The sequence below is a fragment of the Neocloeon triangulifer genome, unplaced genomic scaffold (genome assembly GCF_031216515.1).
Source record: "Neocloeon triangulifer isolate White Clay Creek 2 clone unplaced genomic scaffold, ASM3121651v1 ptg000001l, whole genome shotgun sequence".
Taxonomy (NCBI): domain Eukaryota; kingdom Metazoa; phylum Arthropoda; class Insecta; order Ephemeroptera; family Baetidae; genus Neocloeon; species Neocloeon triangulifer.
In genome coordinates, this window is record NW_026775544.1 from 2,907,571 (window position 1) to 2,932,071 (window position 24,501).

The 24,501-nt window shown below is 41.7% G+C and overlaps 3 protein-coding genes across 11 annotated transcripts in view; 2 read left to right on the forward strand and 1 right to left on the reverse strand.

Moving 5' to 3' along the window:
• Positions 1-1,148: 1,148 nt before the first annotated feature.
• LOC132200001 (sarcoplasmic calcium-binding protein 1) lies at positions 1,149-5,687 on the forward strand. 2 transcript variants are annotated; one of them, XM_059625159.1, is made up of 6 exons: positions 1,149-1,239; positions 3,176-3,246; positions 3,702-3,868; positions 4,626-4,755; positions 5,252-5,355; positions 5,459-5,687. In XM_059625159.1, the coding sequence occupies exons 2-6, from the start codon at positions 3,195-3,197 to the stop codon at positions 5,585-5,587; spliced, it is 582 nt and encodes a 193-aa protein (XP_059481142.1). In that variant the 5' UTR covers positions 1,149-1,239; positions 3,176-3,194; the 3' UTR covers positions 5,588-5,687. The 2 variants fall into 2 exon arrangements, with proteins under 2 accessions (XP_059481142.1, XP_059481133.1); XM_059625150.1 differs by lacking the exon at positions 4,626-4,755 and adding an exon at positions 4,344-4,473 and having other exon boundaries at positions 1,150-1,239.
• On the reverse strand, positions 3,702-10,398 carry LOC132199953 (dyslexia-associated protein KIAA0319-like protein). The gene is made up of 14 exons (XM_059625080.1): positions 10,125-10,398; positions 9,543-9,838; positions 9,364-9,479; positions 8,795-9,303; positions 7,955-8,183; positions 7,670-7,892; positions 7,467-7,611; positions 7,147-7,413; positions 6,902-7,092; positions 6,745-6,844; positions 6,508-6,690; positions 6,201-6,449; positions 5,946-6,140; positions 3,702-5,824 (listed from the first exon to the last, which is right to left on the reverse strand). The coding sequence occupies exons 2-14, from the start codon at positions 9,819-9,821 to the stop codon at positions 5,709-5,711; spliced, it is 2,802 nt and encodes a 933-aa protein (XP_059481063.1). The 5' UTR covers positions 9,822-9,838; positions 10,125-10,398; the 3' UTR covers positions 3,702-5,708.
• A 236-nt stretch (positions 10,399-10,634) lies between these two features.
• Positions 10,635-24,501, forward strand: part of LOC132199908 (peripheral plasma membrane protein CASK) — a 29,607-nt gene continuing 15,740 nt past the window's right edge. For 2 of the 8 annotated variants that reach the window (XM_059625009.1, XM_059625017.1), the window contains exons 1-9: positions 10,635-10,930; positions 15,621-15,733; positions 17,240-17,345; positions 17,416-17,493; positions 18,101-18,285; positions 19,145-19,443; positions 19,506-19,677; positions 19,846-20,003; positions 20,063-20,272. In XM_059625009.1, the coding sequence (XP_059480992.1) occupies positions 10,866-10,930; positions 15,621-15,733; positions 17,240-17,345; positions 17,416-17,493; positions 18,101-18,285; positions 19,145-19,443; positions 19,506-19,677; positions 19,846-20,003; positions 20,063-20,272 (1,386 nt within the window). In that variant the 5' untranslated portion in view covers positions 10,635-10,865. The remainder of the gene's footprint in view (positions 10,931-15,620; positions 15,734-17,239; positions 17,346-17,415; positions 17,494-18,100; positions 18,286-19,144; positions 19,444-19,505; positions 19,678-19,845; positions 20,004-20,062; positions 20,273-24,501) is intronic. The other 6 variants (XM_059625033.1, XM_059625059.1, XM_059625026.1 and 3 more) reach the window with 5 other exon arrangements.

The window sequence follows — 24,501 nt, forward strand, 5'->3', positions numbered from 1 at the left end:
CCTTTTAATAACACAAAAATTATTTGTTTTTATAATTTAATAAACTAAGTAAGTAAGAGCACTTAAAAAAAATATGTTTAAGATAAATTTTAGCTGTAGATTGATTTAAAAAATTAATCCTAGATTTCCAATGTTCCCTTCAAAGGAAATGAAACGTCTCTCTCAAGTGCAGCGTAAATTAAAAGCGCGGCCTTTTTTGCAGCTCGCAAGTGCTTCAATTTAATTATCAAAATAAGTCGTAACGCGCTCCGAGCCAGCGTTTAATTTTATTATTGTAACGCGCGCGCGTTGCGCTGCGAGAGAGTAATTGCAAGTTCCAAGGGCTTACTTTTACAGCTTGGCGTGTACGTATTAACCGGCGCGAATTTCCTTTCCTGTACCTCCACTCACGACTAATGAGAGAGGCGGATTCCAGGAAAAAAAACAAATATATGCAATTTCCATCCGCGCGTCTTGTGTGTCAGAAGGGAGAAAAATGCCTCCAGAGCAAACAGCGCAACGAAATTTGATCTCCTCTTTCTGTCAGCGGGGCAAATTGTCCTCTCTTTCTCTCGACTGCCTTTCTTGGTAGTCTCTCTCTTCGGTCTAAATTATTCAAGCAGAAAGGAGAAAATAAAAAAGCGAGGGTCGCAGGGCTGGAGAATGTTGACAAAAAATGCGAGTACACGTCGAGAGGCAAATTAATAAACAAGCAACGGCAATTTGGCAAGCAAAGAAAACGGCTGGCCGAGCGGGCAGGAAAAGCCCGAGTTTCGCGACCGGCCACAAAGCAAAGAGCGAAACAAGGTGCTTCCTCCTCTACACATAATGCGGTCGTCAATAATTAATATGGTGCGCGCGCCAGATGAAAAAGCCGTTGTGATCTTTTTTGCTAGTGTGTGTGTGTGTCTCTCTCTCTCTATAAATTAATTCCTGGCGGAAAATGGCGGTTGTGCGGAAAGGCTATGAATAGCGTGCGCGCTGACAGAAGAAGCAGAGAATTAAACAAAATTCGCACATATCGGGACGGCTGCGGAGGGCGGCGGAAGAGGGGCCGATTGATATTAATTGTGTATCAGTAGGGGGGTGGTGGTGGGACGGAGCTGCTGCGATCGCAATTACCCAGCCAGGTGTTTTGGCACCGGTGGCACCAGAGGGGTGAGGTCACGGAGGGGAGGTTACTAGACCGGGCCTACGAGTACCTCTCGGCTCACTCTGACTGTCAGTCGTGCTTAGCCGCTCATCAGTGCAGCTCTACAGGTAGGAGCAGCTCCCCAACATATACTACTTGTTGGTCTTTCACTCTCTCTGGCCGGGACTTTGAAACTTTTCGATTGACATACAGACACAGGCCGGCAAGTCTAAATTGTACTCGAAGCCCAACTTTAATTGTCCACTTGAGTAGGGGGTGCCTCTGGGACTTTTGGATTTTGACTTGAATTTTGATGGCGGATAAGATTTTTTTCTTTTAGAGGTTTCATTAATTGATTCTGAAACTGAAAGTTTCTTTCAATTGTGATAGTGGAAGCGACTTATTTACTTAAAAATCAAACAGCATATGAAGCCTTTCAAGATAGGCCAACAGATTTTAATTGTAAATATTTAAGTTTAGATTACAATGCAATGAACACTTTACAATTGATTATGTTTCAAATTTTGAATCGTAATTTATATATTTTAAAAATAAAATAAAAATAGTATTAAATTAAAAGAAACCAACAGTAGTTGTTCTAAGAATAGCACCTTGGGATTCAAGCCAGAGATTCAAATAGGCGAAAAACTCTAGTCTAGTCAAGATTCGATTAAATAAAATTGAATTTTAAATTAACCTATGAGAAGCAAATTAAAATACCAGGGGCTCAGAACTGGAAACAACCTTAATTAAAAATTAATCTCCCGGCCAGTTTGCCGGAAACCGGAACTAGCAATAAATTGCAAACAGTAGCCGCGCTCTGGAAAAGACAAAATCAATATTGTAATAACTAGCGGGATTAAGCAAAATCCTGAATATTATAATCTAATCTCCGGTTTATAATTCCAAGCCCGAACAAACAAACAATGCTCCGCAAGCAAACTTTGATTTCAATTGAAAGGGCAAACAGAGAGAGAGACAAGCTGTCACAAAAGTTGGATATGTGCGCAGCAGTTGAAGGGTCAAAAGGGCACAGGTCAAAATCAAAGCCGCTTCCGTTCTGGAGGTTAACTTTGCAAAAGGCTTGTTCTTGCTCCTTCGCAAGGAAACAGCATCCATTAACCCGTGTAATTAAATTAAGCCTAAGCCGCGCGTGCAAAGAGCCTGGCTGTCTGTCGTTTACATTTTATGCTCTCCTGTACAGAACGCGCGTTAGGCGACCGGTGTGTCTTGTAGGACGTGCGGGTTGCCTACGCTTTTGAGAATAAGGCGCTCCCAGGAGCACATCTCCAGCCCTTGGTTCCCCGGGCAAATTCTAATTCCTCATAAAATATGCGCAAGGTGGATTTTTTCCTACGGTTTCCAAAGCAAGCGGAGCACTCCCGCAGTTTCAATTAATTAACGCCGCCGATGAAAGGCAAAAGTTTCCGCCCGATTCCTGAAACGAAATCCGAGCTTGCCAAAAGCAACTGCACTAAAGGGGCTTTTGTGCGATACAGTGCGATAAAATTTAACGAGCCTGGCATTTTTCAAGGACAACTTTTGCTTCTCTTTCTTGGCAGTGGCGATCTTTCTTGTTGATAAAAATATTCAACAGAGTTAAAAAAGATACATTAATTAAAATTAAAAAAAAAAAAAAAAAAAAACGTCGATGTTTAAAGGAGAGGAATAATATTTATATGTTAACAAGTTTTCAAAGAAAACTCAGCCTTTGTTGTTTTGCTTTACGGCTCACTTGAAACACGGGCTTTGAAATTTTTACGGCGGGCGTGCGGTGAGCCGCGGAAAAGTCTGGCAGCTCCTGATTTTATTGGATTCCACGCGATTTCTCCTTTTAATTACGCGGTGAGCAAACAACAACCCTTTTGCTACGCCTGGCCGGGATGCCAGCGCAGGATTTTCTCGCCGCAAGGCATTCTCGCATAGCTGACATTCGCGAGCCGAGCGTTGCGCTCTCCGGCCGGCGGCGAAAAGTGGTTCGAGTGCGGATAAAAAAACCTGCTGATTTAGCGACAGAAAGAAAGGACCGAGGGAATATAATTCTATTTCTACTTGTTGTTTCAGACTCGAGACCACAGCAGCCATGGCGTACTCCTGGGATAACCGCGTCAAGTTCGTCGTCCGCTACATGTATGGTGAGTCATGACCTGCGGGCCAAAAATAGGCGCCGCGCGCACCACGACCTCCCGCATCATCAGATTCGCACACATTCCTCAGGATTCTTTTAGCCTGAGCCCGGCCGACCCCGGGCCGAATAATTTCGCAGCACCCGAGCGTGTACCTGCCTTTGAGCCGCCTACGCTCGCTTCAACCCTGACATTTGCTCGCGCACCTGGTTTAGTCTAAAATGCGAGGGGTGCTGCTGCGAAATTGTTGAACGCCGCCCATACATGATTATTAAACTCTGCGCGCCTTTTGACATTTGGCGAGGATGAGATGATGAAAAAAAACTTCCTACCCTCCGCAAGTCAAACATTTGTTTCTCTTTTATTCCTTTCTTTCGCGATGAATTTTTTCCACCCTTGCTCCCTCGGGGACCTGTCATTCCGCACGACTTGACTTTTATTTTTTCTCTCTCTGCTCCCAATAGACATTGACAACAATGGATACTTGGACAAGAACGACTTCGAATGCCTAGCCCTCCGCGCTACCATCCTTGAGGCCCGCGGCGAGTACTCCGCCCAGCGCTTCGCTGACAACCAGAAGATCATGCAGAACCTGTGGTCCGAGATTGCTGAGCTCGCTGACTTCAACAAGGTACTTTCCGACGACCTTCAACCCTCATACAATGAGAAAGGATTAATTTTTTTTTTCAAGTTGAGGCCATTTCAATTTATGCAAATTTCAGACTGAGCTTTAGTTGTTAATTAAGACTTATAATTTAATCATCATTAATTTACTCATATGCTTCTCAGCATGGCTTCATTATCTGCAGCGAACTTATAATTTTTTAATTAGATTAGTCAAATTGCAAATAATTTCCACCTCATTCGGACTCTCCAGAAGAGATTCTTCTCCTTTTGGCGAGCCCAATTAATGTTTTTCACGACATCATTTTGCCCAAAATGGTTAGTCAGATTTATGGCACTTGTAGGAAACTCATTCACAAGTCACATTCCAATTAAATAAAATGAAAAATACGTTTGCCAATAAAAACGCAAAATTCACCCACACCCGAAGAGACTTGACAAAAAATGTTGAGGCGGGCTTGGGCTGACTTAATGGCTTTCAGGACGGTCTCGTCACTGTTGACGAGTTCAAGGGCGCCGTCAAGAAGACCTGCATTGGCAAGACCTATGGCGAGTTCCCCCAGGCCATGAAGGCGTTCATCGACTCCCACTTCAAGTCCATTGACATCAACGGTACATAGTCAGCCCCCCAGACTCTATCTCACTCTCATTACACGTCTCTCTTTCTCAACTTTCACTTTTTTTGACGACTTTTCTCTTTTGTCTGTGTTGCCTAACCCCCGTTGTGTCTCGTTGATTTTTTCATGTCATGTCACACGCAAAAGGACGGCCAAGTGTCTGTGGACGAGTTCAAACTGGCCGTCAAGAACTCTTGCGTTGGAAAGAAGTACAATGAGTTCCCCCCTGCAATGCGTGTCTTTATTGACAGCACCTTCAAGAGCTTGGACATTAATGGTGAGTCTGGCAGTCAGGATATCGCACTCTTTAAGAACCCTTGAAAAGCTAAATAAGAATTATTTTGAACCTTTGGCGGCCGCTTACCTATAAATTTGGAGCGCTGGCCAGTTTTCAATTCACCTTAAATAAACTACACTTGAACAGAAACGCCCTCGCGGCGGATAAATAAAAAATTTATAAAAAAAATTAATCTTCTCTGATAAAGATGAAAAAGCACTGAAACTAAATCATCTTATTAAAAAAGTCAACCCTAGTTTGCTAGAAAGCAAATTGGCACCATCATAGTGTTTCCGTCCCACCCAGTCCTCTAGCAAGAAGCTGCTGAACGGTAAGGTTAAATGTTGTGTGCTAAAATCTGCATGGACTAATGCTCTTGACCGCGCTAACCACATAAATCCTGACGCAAATAAACACAAAACAGAATCTCTGTTGAATAAACCTCTTGCAAAAACTGGCCTGCGGCTTTTTAGTAAACGGTCAATTCGCTTTACAGCCGACGGTGTGATTGGACCCGAGGAGTACCGCGTTGACGCTGTTTCTCGCTCTGCCTTCACCAACGTTGATGAGCTTGACGCTGCATTCAACAAGCTGCTTAATGTAAGTTTACCCATTTATTAAAATTAAGTTTAAAATATTATTGCGAAATGAGACGAGTTTTTCTAGAATAAAGATTTAATTGCTGTTGTTTATTGTGTTATAGGACAACGACAAGAAGATTGGCGGAATCAACCTTGCCCGCTACCAGGAGCTCTACGCACAGTTCATTGGTGATGCCAACGAGGCTAACCCCGCTGTGTACCTGTTCGGCCCCCTGACCGAGCTGAGCTAAGCGCACTATTCCTTTTTTATTACATTTTTGTATCTCACGTTTCTCACAACTATGTCCCTATAAAGTAATAAACAACAACAACAGATGGACACTCACAAAATTGCAACTGGATTTTCATTGACTAGCACTTGCGACGACCCAACTTGCCGTTGGCAGATCCATTGCTTTTGCTTCGAGTTTCGAAAAGTACATCAGAGTCGGTGTCACTCGCTTCTGACAAACTCATTCTTCTTGATACTGGAAAAAAAATGAATAAAATTTAAATGTCAAAAATAATCTTTAATTTTAAATCAACATTACATTCTTCAAGTTTATTAAAATTATGTAAGAGCAAATGAATAGATTAGGTTTTGCTTACTTTTAGTCAAAGAAGTTTCATCCTCTTCATGACTTCCCAACAGGGAATACGAGGCCTTTCGTCGTTGTGACCTTTTTGAAGGCGGCGGCGTTGATTTGAAGGCTGGTGCCAAAGCACAAAAAGCAGCCCATGAGAGACCACATAGGCCGAGAAGAATTGCAGTTACTGCCACAACCACATACAATATACTCCAATCTGAATATATTTTTCCTATTTAATACCAACTATTAAGATTTCCAAACATTAAAAACATACCACAATTACTATCGCCATCTCCGAAATACTGTGCAAAAAGATCTTGCATCCAGAAGGCCTCGCAAAGACACTGCCTGGTCGCCTCATCACAGGTACCATGGTTGGAACAGTTATTCTGGCACACAACAGTCTCAATCATAGCAACCGGAAGGTCCAACAAGCTGGGGTCCTGCCGAAGTTTGGCACGGAGAGTTTTCACAACTTGAGGACCTCCAAGTGTCTCATTCACTCCACTAGATGCCTGTCTCACTAGTAATGGATGCTTTTATTAGGCAAAAATGGCACAGCAATTAAAACATTTAACAACCTGCTAGGAATGTAATGGTGGCTCTGCCAGTGTTTTGCTCCTCGTCCACAGATCTAACAATAATGGATGCACCCCCGTGCAACAGCAGAGTAATTTGTTTCAACAAGCTCTCAAGCTGAGCCTGTCTTAAAGTGCGAGAGGCAGCGCCCAGCGTTAGTCTGACTAGAGACATCAATTGAGGATCTAGACGATTTAATTAGTTTAATTGGCCTTAAGGAAAGTCATTGCAATGATTACCTGGATTCACTATTACTGTAGCTACGTCTTCCGAGGAAAGACCCTGTTCATCTTCCACCTTTAGCCTAAATACGTATTGACCAGCAACCACTCCACTTAACTGAAATGAGAAACATCATAAGAAACCTGAGTGGCAATTTGTACACAGGATAGACACCATTAAGATAGGGCTGGAATCGGATTTGTCAAGGACGGTGCCTTGGGCCAGACTTGCGCCATCTCTTGACCACTTCCACTTTGTGACCGCTAGGTCATCGGACGATTTAGAACCGTTTAATTTTAAAATGCTTATTGGTAGAGAAACAGTCAAGTCACCACCGGCGTTTGCTTTAGGAGAATCATTTTGGTCTGAAAATTTTAATAATTAAAATACCATTTCAATCAATTTTCTATTAAAATTACTTTGTAAGACGGTGACATAAACAGTTTCATTGACAGAGGAGCCACTGGACATGTCTGTGACGACCAGTCTGTACAGGTAAATGCCTCTTGTGAGACCTGTGGCATTCACTCGGCTGGAGTTGCCCGACTGAGGGTCGAACTTTGCTGGCAGAGGACCCTGTTCTTGGATCCACTTATAAGACGTCTGTGGGTCTTCCCTTTCAGCTTCGGAACCCAAAATCACCCAGTTTTTAGGCAAAGCAATCGTTTTGTTTCCACCAGCATTTGCTAAAAGTAAAGTCCATCAGAAGAATAATTTAAATTTCATAGAAGGTGCCAACCTGATGGAGGTAAATGCAAAGGCTCCTTTACAAAAACATGAACTTCAGCACTCGAACTTTGACCCGCAGTGTCCGTCACTTTCAAAACAAAAGTGTAAACGCCTACTTCCAAGTCTGATAGTTTTAGGTAGGGAGTTCTTGTGTCCTGGAGTTAACAATAATAATTTTAATTTGTTTCATTTTAATATTAAAATTATTTCTACCTGCATGTCTACCGCTTTGCTTGTGCTATTTTTGGTCCACTCCCAAGACGAAATGCCCCTGTCGTCCTTGGACTGATTCCCGTTGAGAGTGAGTGCATTTTGAGGCAAATAAATTATGACATCTTGCCCGGCATTTGCCTCTGGGGGATAGTCCGTCTCTTTGATGACGATTATTTGGGCCTGTGCCTGGCTGCTGGCGCCGTGTCGGTCTTTCACGGTCAGCCTGTACAAATTTTATGTCTTAAGTCCCATGACGAGGAGACCACTTCAAATTTAATTACGTACCTGAAGCTGTAGTTGCCAGGAAAAGATAAATTATGCAATTGCAGAGTCGGGCTGTCTGTGAGGGTTGGCGCGTAGCCTAAAGGGCCTTGCGTCAACTCCCAGTGGTAGCTGACCACCTCTTCATCGTCTTTGGAACTCGAAGCATCAAGAACCGCCTCGGATATAGGCAGTTTTATGGTCTGCCTTTCTGGTGTTATCACAGCAACTGGAGCTTGGTTTTCTCTTTGTTCTAGAAAAAAATAATTAAAAAATTCAATATCAATTATAAATAAAATTAAATATATTTATTAAAATGCTGATATAAAATGAAATAATATAATAATAATAAGTTTTTCTTTCCGAATCGCGGATCAGTGGAATTCTCTGCCTTCTGCGTTAAAAAATTGTACGGTTCCTGAGTTTAAAATTGCATGTAAAGAATATGTGACCCTTTGATAAAATATTCCCGTTTATGGCTCCAGCTCGGCGAGTAGGTTTAATTTGGAAACACTTTTGCTTTAAAATTGGGCCTATGAGTTTTAGTAAGTTGTTTACTAGAGCTGGCTGCCAATTCTCTCCCAATGTGACTTTCCATTTCTGTATGACTTGTTGCGAGAGAATAAATTAATGAATTGAATATATGTAAAATATGATATAAATTGCACAAAAGTAAAAACCCAGTAAAATATAATTTCTCGGTTGAAATAAAAATAAAAATTTTAAATTATATTGCATTTTAGGCAAAAAGACACATTAAATGCAATTACTTTCATTGATATTTTTTAGATTTTATCTAGAGATAGCTCCAAAATCAAAGAGATTTTATTTAGATGATAATGAAATTTTAGATTAATTAATTACCAGGAAGGACGGACACATTTGCAAAGGCCTCTCCCTGGGCTCCACTTCCAGTTACGGTGACCCTGAACTGGTACAACCCTTCAGACAAATGCGTCAAGCTCAGTTTGCTTGAAGCCGCATTTTGCATGTTCCCCGTCGAGTCTGCAGGCTGACTGACCAATTCCCACTTGTAGTTGTAATGCTCCCCCGTTCCTTCTGCCGGAACAGTGTAGGCAGAAATGTCCACCTCACTGACAGGCAGTCGGATTTCCTTCGACATCACAGACACGGAGAGGTGCTTCTCTGTAGCGGGCGAAGGACGTTGACCTTCCAAAGGTGGAAGGCCGGTGCTCGTTTGCTGGACGCAATCACCACCCTGGTTTCTTTCCCAACCCTCTTTGCACTGGCATGTGCCTCCTCTTCCCCGAGGATGGCTCGGAATGCACACTTCTTTCGCGGAACAGTCGATAATAACACCAATTTCGCAGCTCTTGATCGGAAGGAGCACTGAGCTATCAGCCATCATTTCCCTAGAGTAAAAATTTCAAATCTAATCAGTAAACAGGAAAAGCCAAGGTTGATAAACTCACTCATTATCGTAGTTTACAGGGTTTAATACTGGTCTAATTAAAACCATTTGCGCTCGGGCGTATTTCTCGATTTTCATGCAACTCGGGGCGCACAATTCCTCTGACGCACACTCCACCTAAAATTGTTACGATTTAATGACTAGGGGCCATAAAAATATAATTGTTATCAAAAAAGTTACCAGAAAACAGCTCTTTTTGAAGAAAAATACAACGTTGCAAGAGGAGGCTTTGCAGCACTCGTCAATGCAAGTGCCAAGGTCGACGACACTTTCAACCTTCGAGAAGGTTCCGGCCGTTGTGTTCCCCGCAGGAACGCATCCCTTCCAGACATGTGGCTGGAGCGCTCGGCAGGTGTTTTCTGCCCATTCGGTGTCTAGATCTTGAGCTGCAACTCCAAACAGAAGCCACAGGAGGAGCGGTGCAGCCACCAGAAAATTTTTGAAGCAGAGTCCATTCATCGTGTTATCATGTCAATCTAAAATAAAATAATTTTAATTCAGGAAAATCGTCAATGAAACAAGGAAGGAAAATTTATAACACACACGAGGCTGATAAGAATGTTTAAAATGGAACACGTTGTTAAGTTGTGACGACGGTGTAGAGCATAAAAAATTAAAAAGCGAATAATAATGCAAATGCAACGGCGAAGGTCGTTCCACCAGTTTACGAGGGTACGTCGTAGTCGTAATACATCAATAAATAAATCAGCCAGGTGAAAAAGAAACACGACATCATGGCAAATATCGAGGCGCATTATTTACCATCAACCCTGCGCAACCCTTGCGTACTAGTGCCGTACGAGGGTAGGCGTCGATTTGTCGATCAGCGCAGGACCGCTTTTTGCCAACAAGCTTTCAATAATCCAGACAGGATGCATCTGCGAAAGCCCTAACGAGACTGCTTAGTCCGGAAAGGAGATTAAGTTTTAAACGCTAAAAAGTCCGCAGACTCATTTCTGTCAGATTAGATAAGGCCTTCATAAGCAGCTGGAACTAATGCTTTGCGTGACGTAAGACGGCAAATGGTGCTCGGTGGTGCTCGTCCGGTTGAAAATCGGCGCCGACTAAACAATCGGTTCTCCGTGCGAACAAGTTTCAACACGAATTCGCACAGTCGCACAAAACTTCTCTAAATGCACAGAGCAAGGTGCAAGGTGGTAAACAAAAGTGACGTCAGAGCGACTCCGGTCGATCATTGGTCGATGCAAGTCACGTGATCTAACGCGGGGCTCTGATTGGCTGCTGCGTTTAAAGTCCAGCTCGGATCAGCTGCCAAGCGTAAGAACGACGGCGAGCACCAATTTTCGCAAAATGTAAACCGATTTCGGGGCGTGAAAATCGGTACCGGGTGCCGCGAAGGGGCGTTTGGGGGTCGGTGTTTGGCCCTGGCAAACAAGCGACAGTCGGAGGGCGTGCCGAGGAGTCGATCGAGAGAGGAGCAATTGTGAAGAAGTCGAAGGCGGACAAAGAGAGAAAGCCGTGGAGGCGAGGAATGAGCTGAGGATGACCATGGCCGAGGACGACGTGCTCTTCGACGACGTCTACGAGCTGTGCGAGATCATCGGCAAGTGAGTATCGTGGACCAAGCGAAAGGGCGTTCGCGGCGGGGTCGCGGCACCGAGCAGGGGTCAAGGACGGAGAGAGCCCCTCCTAGGTTCTGCTCTCCTTCTAGGTCGAGGCCCTCGGGCCACTCACCTGACGCTCCAGGGGGATTTTTTTCAGTCCTTGAACGCTCAGTTCACCGCATTTCGCATTTATCGCTCCTGTAGGGCCCAACTCTTGATTGTTATTGCCAGTTTGGCCCGGTTCGAACCCGTATGATTCTTTCTCGTCCTCCCTTTGCACCTGCCGCCGCTTTCAACTCTTGATTGGACGACTTGTGCATGTAATATTGCTTTCATGTGCACTTTAATCTCCCCGGTAGCGAGAAAAACACACGAACACACACATGGTTGAGAGGGATCGTGGCCCTTTCTTGCTATTTTTTTTTGTCTCGGATTAATTTTGCTGAAATAAAACGACGTGGATATATTTTGTATGTTTATTGTTATTTCGCCTTTTGACTTCTTGTGTTCAGCTCGATAAGCTAGTCTGCTCGAGTCTGCTTTTCACGTGGGTGGCTTCTTTTAAGCGCAAAAGTTGTTGTAAACAGAAAATTCTGTCTTTTATTTTCACACAAAAGCTGATTGACAGACAGCTGGAGAGCTTTTCCAGCCGGAAAATGAAGAAGGCAGTCACAATTTATCACACAAAGCTTAATAAAAGGAAAATTAAAGCTCAGACAAAAACTCAGGAAGCATATTTTTGTTAGACACGAGTTCATTTATTTCATAGAAAAAATTACAAATTAATTGAAGTGTAGTGAAATATTTTTAATTACTCGCAATAATAATTAAAATTAATTTAAAAATTAATTTACAAATAAGTTTCAAAGTTTGTCAAATTGCTTGTTTGAAGTTTTTTTGTAGAATACAATAAATATTCAAGGCCAATAAACATTCCTTTGAAACTAAATATAATAATTGCAAATTTTTATTATGCTTAAAATAAATTTATAAAATTATACTTTATCCTTATGTTTCAATAATTATTTGTTAATTTTTAAAATAGTCAAAGAATTAGGTAAAGATAAATAGAAAATAGTGAATTTTTTTTAGTTGCATTACTAAATCTCTGAAATTTCTTTTAATTTAGACCGTGCAATTTTTTGTTGAGCCAAGAACTATGGAATAGATATATTTATTTTATTTGCGGGAAAAAAGTGAAAAAAAGTCACATTTAACAAATTTTTGTTTCATTGATTCCAAATAAAACACTTAAGTGCCAAATTTTAGTCCCATTCCTCAACTCTCCACTCAATTACTAATTAGATGGGCCCGTATTTGTTTTCGTTCTTGTTGCGTCTCACGGGCTAACGAGGAACTGACCCCAGTTGACCTCGTGTCTGTGGACAAAGGGTCAGTTAATTCAATTGCAAGCGGCGGTCTGGCCTCTCACTGAGCAAGAGATGCATTGCCTCGGCATATATATTGCGTGTAAATACATTTATTCGGGCGTTCGTCTATCCGTGCGTGCGTGGATTGATGACATCGCAGTCGGGAAGAACTGGCCGGCATTCTGCTGTGTCATTAAATAACACACAAATTGAAAAGGCAGACACTCTCGGCAGGACGCAAAGTGCGCCAGAGAGAGAAAGAGTTTTTCTTTCTCTCTCACTAGATCTGCACATCTTGCGCGCCGAGATTCACCGTGAATGCCATCATCTGGTTCAATGATTTTTTCCACATTGCTCGGCATCAACAATCGCGTGACACATTGTTCGCTGCAAATGGCACATTGCGCAATCACTATTATTTTGGTTGTCAACGGTGGCACAAGTTCAAATAAAACCAAGTAAACGCCGTGTTATTGTTTAGAACAAAAAAATCTAGTGTGAAAATTACAAAATTGAAAAATCAAAATCTTGATAATTTTAAAAGGTTATTAATAATTTACATTTAAAAAAGTTTGCAATAAGCTTTTTTACAAATTATTAAATAATAATAAAAAACTTGCAAAAGTATCTAATTTTCATTCAACTGGATCCATTATTATTTTTTCTTCAAGCTAGCTTTTAGTGAATTGTTTTTATTTTAATTTTTAATTATTTTTTTCCGGTTTCCATAGTAACTGACTAAAATTAATTAAAAATCTCTATGATGAAACGAGCATTTAAAATATTTTGTAAAATTGGTGTGTTAGGGGAATGTCTAAATTTGACTTTTTCAGAGCTACTTAAATTTCCATGGACTGCATGGTGTTAGATTTAATATAAATTGATGTAGATAATTTTATGAGCTCTAAATAAAATAAACAAAATGATTTTTAATTTTCATTTTTATTTGAAGGTCATTTATTTCAGTTTGCAACATTTATTACTAAATTATTAAGTAAAATATTATAATATATCATATCATTGTTAATAAGTCCCTAGTAAAATTTTTACTATTAATTTTCTAGGATATCTTATTGAAACAAATTTACGTTTGATAAAAAGCAATTGAAAATTTTATTTTAAATATTTTTTATACTTTCTGTCGTTTTCGCTCCAAAGGGATTATTTGGGAAAAATTTTAGACTTTCCCTTTTTGCTCTTTTGTGCTGCTCTGACGTTATACATTTTAAATTTTTTGCAGGCACTCATTGTTTAAAGTGGGACAAATTGTTTCCAAATCTCGTGTTGATGCCATTAAGATAATTGAACGCAAACACTTCTTTATTATTTGCAAGTGGATGAATCAAAACACACGTGCCGTGCTTTTGGCGGGAGTGATTATAAAAAGTAGTCCCCGATGATGCGCTCGTCTCGTGTTTAAATATTCAGAAAATAAACAGCGGTAATTGCTGCTGCTGTCTGGATGTGGGTCGGTGCTGGCAAAAAAATCCGCGCTGCAGTTCAATTGCATCTCGCTCTCGTTGCCTGCATGACCCCAAGGTCTTTGCAAAATTACTCCCCGCTGCATCTATCTAATATTCGCGTCGGTGGCGCGGCTCGCGGCTGCAAAACTTCCTGATTCGCGTTCCGGCTCAATGAAGCCGCGCGCCATTGTGCATTTCATTAAAAGCGCAACAAAAACTTTTGAAATGAGATACTTGTATCGTGGAGAAAGATGGGGATGAGAACAGTTGGATTATAGATAATATGTTTGCTTGGCGGACTAGATCGCTGCAACTGCATTTGAGTTTTGAGTTGCTGCCAGATGCGGATTTGATCGTTGATCGTAGAGATGGGATAAATGGTTTCCATTTTAACCCTTTAGTAGTTTATTTGTATTTAATAATAAATGAAGGCCAAAAATGCCTTTTATTAGTTGACATTGAGGTTATAAAATCACCTTAAAAATTCACCTATCAGTAAATTACACTCATTTATTGTGACATTTTTAACATTTAATCAAATATTTTTTTAAACAATTATTCCTTAAAATACATAGTGTCATCCAAGTAGTTTATTTGAAAAAAGTCGCTTTAAAAACTTATACAGCTAAATTTTTATGTATCTCATATTTTTCATCTTTTTCTTCTAAAATTTGCCCTATTTTTCCCAAAGGTATAATAATTAATAAGTTTAATTTTATTGTGGAAGTTTGTTCAAATTCAATGTTTAAAGGGAACGAAAAATAAAAAAACTATTATTTCTGTGTATGTAAAAAAAATGAAATGAAATATTAAGTTTTTGTTGCATTTTCCTATTTTGAAAATCCCAGGTTATTTGATTTCTTTCATTTTTATTGCATATTTTTTCAGTTAAATTTGAAAGGAAATAAAATGAAATTCTAATTTATACTGTTTGAAGGATCAAAACTCCATACAGGCCGGTTCAAGGCAGATTTTATTTGTTCCACATAATTCCTCAACATATTTGTAGGCTTTTTAAAAATATTTCAAAGTAAGTAGCATGTACGAGGAGTCAAAAAATATATACTTTGAATGATGTGGATTACGATGGGAAATAAAAATAATTTTTACAAGATTTCAACACAAGTCACCTGAAAGAAAGTAATAAAAAAAAAAAAAAAAAAAAAAAAAAAACAAGCAAAGAGCAGCAAGCATTTTCTGAAAAGATACAAATCTATTATCAATGGTCGTCATAAGTGCCAAAGTCGTAGATTTTGAAGCTTTTCTTTGTTAAATTTCATCCATAATTTATACTAACGATAATTGCCACTTTACGAGCCGTCAATTTCTCACAGATTTAAAAACATTGTTTCGAGTTTTCCTTTGGGATCAGAGTGATCCTTCTTACTTTCAATGCGAGGATTAAGACTGACAGATCGATTCCTACCAAAAAACGCATCGCGTCTAATCCGTTAAAGCATCCCTGTCAAGAAACGTAGTAGCTTCTCGAATATTTATACATACACGCGTAGAAAAATTAGCCTGAGCCGAAATTTCCACCGTGATGGATGGTTTCTGCACGCTGATCAAATTTCCAATGACGGCCGGAGGCGCGCGAGAAATTGGCGCCAAATCCACCCTTCTTCGAGCGAGGCCAATTTTTCATTTCTGAGAGCGAATTGCAGTCGGAATTATTATCATTTCGGCGGCGGAGGGCCTCCCCAAAGTAATTGGGGCGGTGTATAATGGAGACGGGACAGCGAAAGAAGAAAAATTGGCGCGTATTTATTCAGCGGCCGAATTTATTAAAGGGCTCGGGGGACGGCATTATTAATTCATGACTTAAAGAAAGATGAAGCTAAAAGTGCTTCTCGGTTTCAGAGGGCCTCACAGCGTGGTGCGGAGATGTCTGCACAGACAAACGGGCCAGCAGTTCGCCGTCAAGGTGGTGGATGTGGCCAGGTTCACCGCCACCCCCGGCCTCAGCACAGCCGGTGAGTTCGCAACCCCTTCACTTACATGCTCGCAGGCGTTCGCAGCTCGATGAATTTTTAACCAGCCTCTCACGAGCAGTTTGCAAATTTTTGAAATTTTACATTCCCCAAATAGAGTGACAAGGAATAGAAACAGAAAATATTTAGTTTATAATTGCATTTTTTAAACTCGGTATTATATATTTATTACTAAATTTATTTATTTTGTAAATTTATAAATTAACCATATATTTAATTTATTTTTACTGAATATTTTGCGCTTTATATTCTGATTATTTTAACCATTCTTAATACTTATTTAAATTTGTTATGCACTAATAACTTAACTTAATTTATTATTTATAGACTAATTTACAAGACAATCATATAACAATTTATACAATAATTATGTCTTCCCCATTATGGAGTTCAATATTTTCATACATGGGCAGAGCGCAATTTGCGCTCTGCGATCTGCGCTCGCGCTCTGCGCTCATGAGCGCGAGCGCAGAGCGCGATCGCACGATTTTCAAAATCGTGAGCGCGAGCGCAGAGCGCGAGCGCATTGGTCGCTGAGCGCAGCGCTCAATTGCGCTCATTTTGCGCTCAAACCAAAAGTAAAAATTCCCGAATTTGATCAAAAATTGTAATGAAAAACAGTGTTTTTATACCAAAAACTTCAAAACTGATCCCAATTTTGGTGATTTAACTTCAACTTTATCATTTCCAATTGCCGATGTATTTTTTGTTATATTAAAAAATTGTCTTAAAAGTCGCATTTTTCTTCGGATAAAAATATTTTTGAGCGCAACGCGTGAGCGCAAGACTTTTTAAAAATTTGAGCGCGAGCGCAGAGCGCGAGCGCAACATTTTCAAAATCTTGAGCGCGAGCGCAGAGCGCGAGCGCACTGTTGCCAGTGATCGCGAGCGCGAGCGCGAGCGCAAAATTGTTGAGCGCACCCATGTATGAATATTTTATTATAATATTACTTGTAAACATCATTATATTATAATTATCAAATTAAAGTTTAAATAATCTATCTTGAATTGGCGTATGGTGTTGTGTATTTCAATTATTGATTGGAAAATAAAATATCAACTTCCACATTAAATTAACTTTGAATTTCTCAGATGAATACCAGTTAAAAAAAAATCTTTTTTTAAAGCTCAAATTATTCATCAGAAACAGTTGAGTAAATTTATGAAGCGTCGATATCTCTGGATATGCCTATTAGAAAGTTTCATATATTTAATAAGCGATGAATTATCGCCCTCTATCTCTCATAGAAAAGGACAAGTTTGAAACCCATTTAATGTTTAGCAAGAAAAGACAAACAAATTAGCAAGTTTCTTGCAATTTGGCGCCTGCAAGCAAATATCTTGCGAAATGAGAGATGTAATTATCAAAGAGCGCAAATTAGCAAAGTTGAGCCACTCTTCCCCCTGCACAATTGTAACGCTGACAGACACTTACTTGCTTCTCGCCATTTATTCGTTTCCTTGTCTCACATGACGCTAATTCCGCAGACCTGAAGAGGGAGGCGACCATCTGCCACATGCTGAAACACCCTCACATCGTCGAGCTGCTTGAGACTTACAGCTCCGAGGGGATGCTCTACATGGTGTTTGAATTGTGAGTGCCTGAACTTAGTTAGTTAGCACAGCCAATTAGCCAACGCGTGAATTTTTCATTCTGCCCGCAGCATGGATGGCTCCGACCTGTGCTTTGAAATTGTTCGCCGGGCGATGGCCGGTTTTGTCTACAGCGAAGCCGTTTCCAGGTGAGTTGGTTCAACCAGACCGTGTTTAATTTTTTTTTAAAGGATATAAAGTGTAATTACAGTTTTAATAACTTATTATTTTTGATGCGATTTAAATTTATTTGTTAAGTTTGAATTATTTGCTCTTTTTTCATTTTAATTTGGTTAAAAACTGTTTAAATAAATATTTTTTATAGTTTATGCTAATTCAAAAGTTTTACCATACATTAAATACATTTAAACAGAACAAATCAAATTAACTTTTATTTTACATTTGAAAAGGTCTTCAAACTGCTGTAATTTTTTCATCCATTTAAAAGTTGGATTTCAAATCAATCTTCTCCAAATTATTAGTTCCAATTTTCAAATTATAAATGATTTAGAGCATTAAAAAGTTTTAATTAAAATAATCAATGATAGACACTCATTACCTCAAATTTCTTAGCTTTTTTTAAATGAGCGTTTTAAATTTTTTAATAAATTCAATAAAAAATCTTTTATGTGTGTCCATCACTTTTTAAGCATTTTGTTTTCTTTGAAAAATCTTGTTTGTTTTACTTTTTGTCTGCAACTCCCCTAACTTGTAATTAATCGCAACGAAATTTAACCCCACTGTGTTGATTCGCAGCCACTACATGCGGCAAATCACAGAGGCGTTGCGCTACTGCCACGACAATGATATCGTGCACCGAGACATCAAACCGCACGCCATCCTGCTGGCCAGCAAGGAGAACTCGGCACCTGTTAAATTGGGCGGTTTCGGCTCTGCGGTCCAGCTGGCCGAGGGTCAGACTACATTGCAACCGCAGCCAGGTATTAATTCTGTCCTGCCCACCCGCTGAATTACGGCAATCAATATAACATCGTCGCCGCACCACTTTTTTATTATTATTTCATATGTACTGTCATGTCAGCTGTACCTGCTGGTGGTTTTTGTGTGTGATTCGGTGGCATGATTATAATTGTTCTCTCTTGCATTATTTATCAGTTGGTTGCCCTTTGTCGTGGGCATAATGGGGTGTTCTTTCGTACAAGCAGGGAATTGCCAAAGTCAAGCTGGCTCGATGTGAAAAGTTGATTTTTTGCCACTGAGCATGCTCGCATTGACTAAAAACTGTCAGTCAATATGCACGCTGCATTACCTTTAATTATTCACGGTGCGCGGTTCTTTTTGAAACTGGGCCGTGCCTTCCTGACAGAACGCCGATATCCAATAAAAGCACTCAGTCTTTTGCCAGATAATTTGGTTCCTGTTGTTTGCTGCTGATGATATATATATATTGGATTGTGGTGAAATCAACGAGAAAACTCACCGATGGGTGCATTTGGTGCAATTTGTAGATGCTGATAGTAATTGAAGTTAAACCACTATGATTGCAGCTGAACAAAGAGCTAATTTTAAGTTGGATTCCCTATAATGTGCTTTTGACATGCACCATCCGCCTGGAAAGAGTCAAAGCCCTGTTGTACAAAAACCTTTTCCATATATTTCCACAAAATGCTTGATCATCTAAAATCTTTACATTGGCTGAATGATTGAAATTATTGAGCAATTTTGAAGTAATTCAAGAGGAAAACAGAAAAATTAAGACTCGAAATTAACAATAGCGCAAACTAATGCAGAATGTAAATTGGAGCTTAATTTTAAATACACTTTCTCATGACTTTGCAGGTCGCATGGGCGCTCCGCACTTTATGGCTCCAGAAGTTGTTCTACGACGCCCCAGTGGCAAGCCGGCTGACGTTTGGGCCCTCGGCGTGCTACTCCATGTGCTTCTCAGCGGCGCCCTTCCTTTTGTTGGTTCCCGAGACCGGCTCGGGGACAGCATTGTTCGGGGCCAACTGCGACTGGAAGGTGGCGAGTGGAGTGTGGTCAGTGGAGGCGCAAAGGAACTCGTGCGAGGCATGCTGATGACTGACCCTGCTCACCGCTTCACCATCCACCAGGTCCTTTCTCACCCTTGGATCAAGGTAAAAATCTTTGCATTTACATCAAAAGAGTGGATTTGAAGGTCTGTTTGTTCTTGTTACAGGAGCGTGCAAGTGGTGCTCCAAAAATGCATTTATCGGGAACTGTGGATGAGATGAGAAGATTTAATGCTCGGCGTAAACTTAAAGGAGCTGTCCTGTCAGCCGTTTCCTCGTCAAAATGGGGACTTCTGGGGGATGATGAACTCGCTGTGGACCATAGGGCCACATCAAGAGGTAATTTTTGTCAGTGAAAACTCAAACTTACAATTTTTTTCTGTTTAATTAATTACCAAATAAATGTTTAAAAAGTAAAAACCATAAAAAAATCCTCTCAGTTTAATTGATATTTTTATAACCTTTTTATCAGAAAATTCACTAACCATTTCCATCTTAATTTTATAGCTGTTTCAATGGTCCTGGACTCATTGGACGACAGTCACTGCCTGCAAGGTCGACTTGTGACCATAATTGACGACATGCCACCTCAAGAGCCGGACGAACAAGACAGGGCGTTTTTAGCCTCAGTCCTAGAAGACACACAACTCCATGCGTTGCTTGAGGTGAAAATTTGCACCCATCTTGATGAAATTTCAAAACTAAAAACGATATTTTTTTGCAGCTTTACGATCGCATCTCCAGTCGTGCGATCAGTCCTTCAAGGGCACCACCAAGCGACTCTGTTCAGCGTTGCAGGGACCTAACAGACTGGTTGAGGGACACATTAGTAAATGTAGGCGTTTCGAACCATGTCCACCACACTCCAACCAACAACAATGTTCAGGCAGAAATGCGCGAGCTGGCCACCATCCTCATGAAGCCACATTTTAAGGTAGGACGCTTTTGTTCGAGCAACAACAAGTGAAAAAAAAACAATGCAAAGTTTTCGCAAACAGGGAGAAACTCCCAGCGCATAGCTCGCGTTTCTTGAAAGTTTTTGTTTGCCAACTCTTAGCGGCTCGCAACTGTTGCTGGGAATATATCTTGGCACTGCTAAAAGTGGTCATGCAAATTCAATTAAGCACTTTGATACGATCTGGCCGCTATTGTGCTGGCCGAAGTCAGCTGGAAGATTGCTTATTGTTGAATATCTGTGCACGCTCATTAGTATGGAAGCTGCACCGCTCAATATATAAATGGAGATGATTCTGTCGGGCCTGATCAACAAGACGAATCATTTCATTGAGCCGGTCTGCCTCAATTTACAACCATAAGACCAACATAAATAATACTCCTCTGTGCGAGAAAAAAAATAGAAGCAATAACAAAACCGAAGTATATAATTGGCGCACATGTGTCCAGCGAGTCATAAATCTGCCGCCGGATCGGGGCGAAGGAGTGCTCGTTGGGGTCATTGGAGTCATCCGGCTCCGAGTGCAAGATTTTAATCGCAGCGGCAATATTGAGACCTCTCGGCGGCAGAAGAAGCTGTTGAGCTCAGTGGCCTTATGACTGCGTGTGAATAGGCAAGGTCTTGTGTGTATCGCAGGTAGTAAAGGGGAAAACGAGAGGGAAAGCTTAAGAGGGCAGTGTGCGAGTCGCGAGGGTGAGGCTGCAGCCTCTTTATTGATCTCGCCATGTACCACCAGAGCAGATCGATTGGTGTGTGCCACTCCTTACGCAGCGCCTGCCTGCTTCCAAGCACGCCTTGACCCACTTCGTTAGTCCGACTCGGCCGCCCTTGCGGACCGGTCGCCGCTCCTCAGGGGCGCCGCCGCTGTTTGCTGCGGCGCCACCTGGACCCTTTCTGCGGATATTTTCGGCGCCGGCCAATTTCCGATAAGTTTCTTGGAACCGAGTCAAAGACACACTTTGACTTTCAGGAAATTGCCTATAATCCAAGAGTGCGGAAGAAACGAAAATAAGTTAATGCTCTCTGACGAGGCGCCCTCTTTGCCCGATGTGATTTATTTGTGTATATTTGATTTCGCTCAATGAGTTTGTTGGAGAGGAGCGTTACTTTTGAACAAGCGATTTATTATTTTTTTTCCTCGTGAAAGAGAATTGATAATTATGTAAGTGTTTTGCTTCGAAACAAGCTCTCACTAATAGGAAACTTTATTTTTGTTTTTATCAATTTAACTAAATATTCGCATTTCATTCTCAACACGTTTCTGTCTGATAAAATTTGGTTTGTACTGTAATTTAAACAGAAGTGAAAATTTCATGGCAGAGATAACATTTAAAAGTATTAAATTTAACTCCATAATATAAAAAAATTGTATTTTGTAACAAAATATTATAAGTCTGAAGATATACAAAAAATTATAAATTCATTGTTTATTAGTATTTATTTTATTGCTTTCAAGGATTTTTCTCCTATTCAAAAAATTATGTTGCTGGTTTTGTTATTCAAACGAAAATGAAAATTTCACCAAGATAAACAAAACTTCAGTATCTTTCAGCCAGCATAACAAGTCCGTCCCTGAACGCCGATTGTGTTCGACTCGCCTCCATTGTTTATTGAAACTGAGGAAGCGAGGGAGTCGTAAAATTCGCAACATTTCGGCTGAAACTTGTGAATTTCGCAAACCAAAAGCAGGAAGAGAGAGAAAGCGGCTTAAAATACTGCATATGAGTTTTTGACGTGCCGCAGCCATGCGCAAAATAACACGATTTTCCTAATTAAGATACGCGTGCTAAGCTTCCGAGGGAGAAGAGAGGCCAATTGAGAGAGTTTGGCAAGCTGCTGCACAAATTTACGTGAAAAACTTTTCGTTCGAGTAAGTAAGAGAGAGAGACGAGCGAGAGGAAGGAAGGAAATAAAAGAAGGTTTCAATGCACGGGGTGCATCAGGGGAAAATTAAGCAAACAGAAACTGCGGGAAGGCCCTGCGGAAAAGACGAGCGGAAAGAAAAATCGCTGGCCGCGCGCAGCCCCACCGAGCGAGCTCCTCTCCGTGTGGGGTGCCTCTTCAGTCGCGAGCGAGCGAGAGCGGAGCAACACACCCTAGCGAAGGAGCAAAGAAAAAGGAAAGAGGGTCTCGACAGGGTCGGTCGGAGGGCGCAGGACTGCCAGAGGAAGGGGCGCGTGTGTGTGTCGGTTCGGCGGTAAGGTGTATAACGATTATCTGCGCCGTGGGGTTGCCATGGCGACGCGCGGAGATCAGGAGCCATTTTGTGCTGAGGCGAGCTGGCGAGTGTCCCAGTCAGTGCCGTGGCCGCGAGCAGGGATGTTCTAACCGGCCGCACGCTGGAGCACCATTACGGCTTGCACCACCACCACCACCCCCCTGTAAAGCAGAGCCCTTTCGCGCCCCGGCATGGGCATCACAGGCACTGCCGCCAGCACACCGCCTGGCACGGCTCGACACCCGCCACACCCGTCACCCCATCCCGATGGTCGCACCAGGACCTGCACCACCAGCAGCAGCAGGCGCCCTTTCACCACCACCGCGCCGCCTCCGTCATGGGCACCTCTAGCCTCGACTCGTACACCAACCGCTGCCCCATCCACAGCCCCCATCGCTTCCGCTACGCCAACGGAGGCTCTGAGGTATACAATTTTGCTCTCTCTCGACCTGCCAGGTGACCCTGAAAAAGGGTCAGTGGTTCGCCAAGCGGTTATTCAGAATAAGCTTATATAAGTTTCTTTACTTCAACAGTGGAAACAATTTTTGTTCCTATGTCATTTACGAAAAGTGGCACAACAACAAATCGAGCTGAAAGGATTGTTGGCCAGAGACTTTATCAAACCTAGGAGGTAGCTTGATCATTGTCAATAGTGTAAAAGAAAATTTGTTTATATACTGACAGTGACAAACAATCAAATTTATTCTCAAAATTTTTGAGGGCCGTTTAGGTAAAATAGAGCAGCACTGAGAGGGTTTATTCTTTATCCCTCTATCTCATTTTGAATTTTTGAATTTTTGCCCTCAATGACAATCCAACTTGCACCTTTGTTCCTACCAACTGAAGTGGACGCTTCATAAAGAACAATTTTCCGAGTTTTTCATTATTTTTAAAAAATAAAACAGGCTTCCTTCTCGGTCGGCCGGTATCAAATGGGCCCTTTTCGCCTCTTTTTTCCTCTCTCGTCCGTCGGTCCGTCCGTCCTTTCTTTCTTTCTTTCTTTCTTTCGCTCGCCCGCGCGCGCCAACAATGAATGGAAAATCAATCCGTCGCTGTGTGTTAAAAGGCTCTTTTGTTTCAGCAGCTTTTTGCCCGTGTGTACGTGTGCGTGCTCTCTGCTCTTTCCTAGAGGCCCTAATGCAAAAATGTCGGTTGCGTTCTTTATTTTTTCTGGCTTCCAGCGTGTGTGCCAAGAGCCGTGCAGGCATATCGGCTTCTGGCCCGCCGCCGTGTTTTGTCTCTTTCTTTCTCTCTCACTAGACACGGAATCAAACTCAGCCCGCCTTCCTCACTACAAACGTGCAAACACTTTTTGCCACTTGCTTGTCTTCCGTCCGTCCTCCTATCCGACCATCTCTCATAAACTGGGCAACTTTTTGTTTCGGCAGAGAGCGCGCCCTTTATCGATTAAGCACGCGGGGCCGGTGAGGGAGAAGTTTGTGTGTGTCGCCCAAACAAATTGCCTCCTGCTTTCGTTCGTTCGTTCGCCAGCTTAATAAACAGTGTGCTGCATAACTGGCGAGCGCCGAGGTGTGATTCGGAAAATTCATTAAGCTGTTGCGCCCGGGTAGTGGCGCGGGCGGGAGCGCGAGCAAAACATTGCACTCGACCGCCGAGCCAACTGTGGCTTCCGAAATCGCACCCTGCCGCCTCCTGCACCCCGTGTCTGTGTACACAAGGAGGATCTTTGTACCTACCCTCGCCGTGCATTCACCGAGTGACCCGTCGTGTGTGAATGTGTGCGGTCTGTGGGGCATGCAGATGCTGTTGCTGGGGATCAATAGCGGCGCCCCACTGCGCTCCATATGCCTACCATCCATCCGGACATGACCCCCTGAAAAATGGACCATGTGCAAAAGCGAGATTGATGCTTGCCAATTGCTTTTTATCGATCTGCGAGTAAAATTTTCCAATGGTTGCACACGGGGAAGGAAAACGGATTTGTTAAAATTTCATGTCTTTTGGACCAAATTTTGTTCACAATTTTCAA

Bases quoted from the DNA above. Each gene is read 5' to 3' on its own strand.
- LOC132199953 (XM_059625080.1), bottom strand. From the start codon at position 9,821: ATGAATGGACTCTGCTTCAAAAATTTTCTGGTGGCTGCACCGCTCCTC. The intron at 7,612-7,669 runs GTAGAAATAATT...TGTTAACTCCAG, and splicing joins GCAAAGCGGTAGACATGCAG to GACACAAGAACTCCCTACCT. The intron at 6,141-6,200 runs GTATGTTTTTAA...AAATATATTCAG, and splicing joins AGATGGCGATAGTAATTGTG to ATTGGAGTATATTGTATGTG.
- LOC132200001 (XM_059625159.1), top strand. From the start codon at position 3,195: ATGGCGTACTCCTGGGATAACCGCGTCAAGTTCGTCGTCCGCTACATG. The intron at 3,247-3,701 runs GTGAGTCATGAC...TGCTCCCAATAG, and splicing joins CGTCGTCCGCTACATGTATG to ACATTGACAACAATGGATAC. The intron at 4,756-5,251 runs GTGAGTCTGGCA...TTCGCTTTACAG, and splicing joins CAAGAGCTTGGACATTAATG to CCGACGGTGTGATTGGACCC.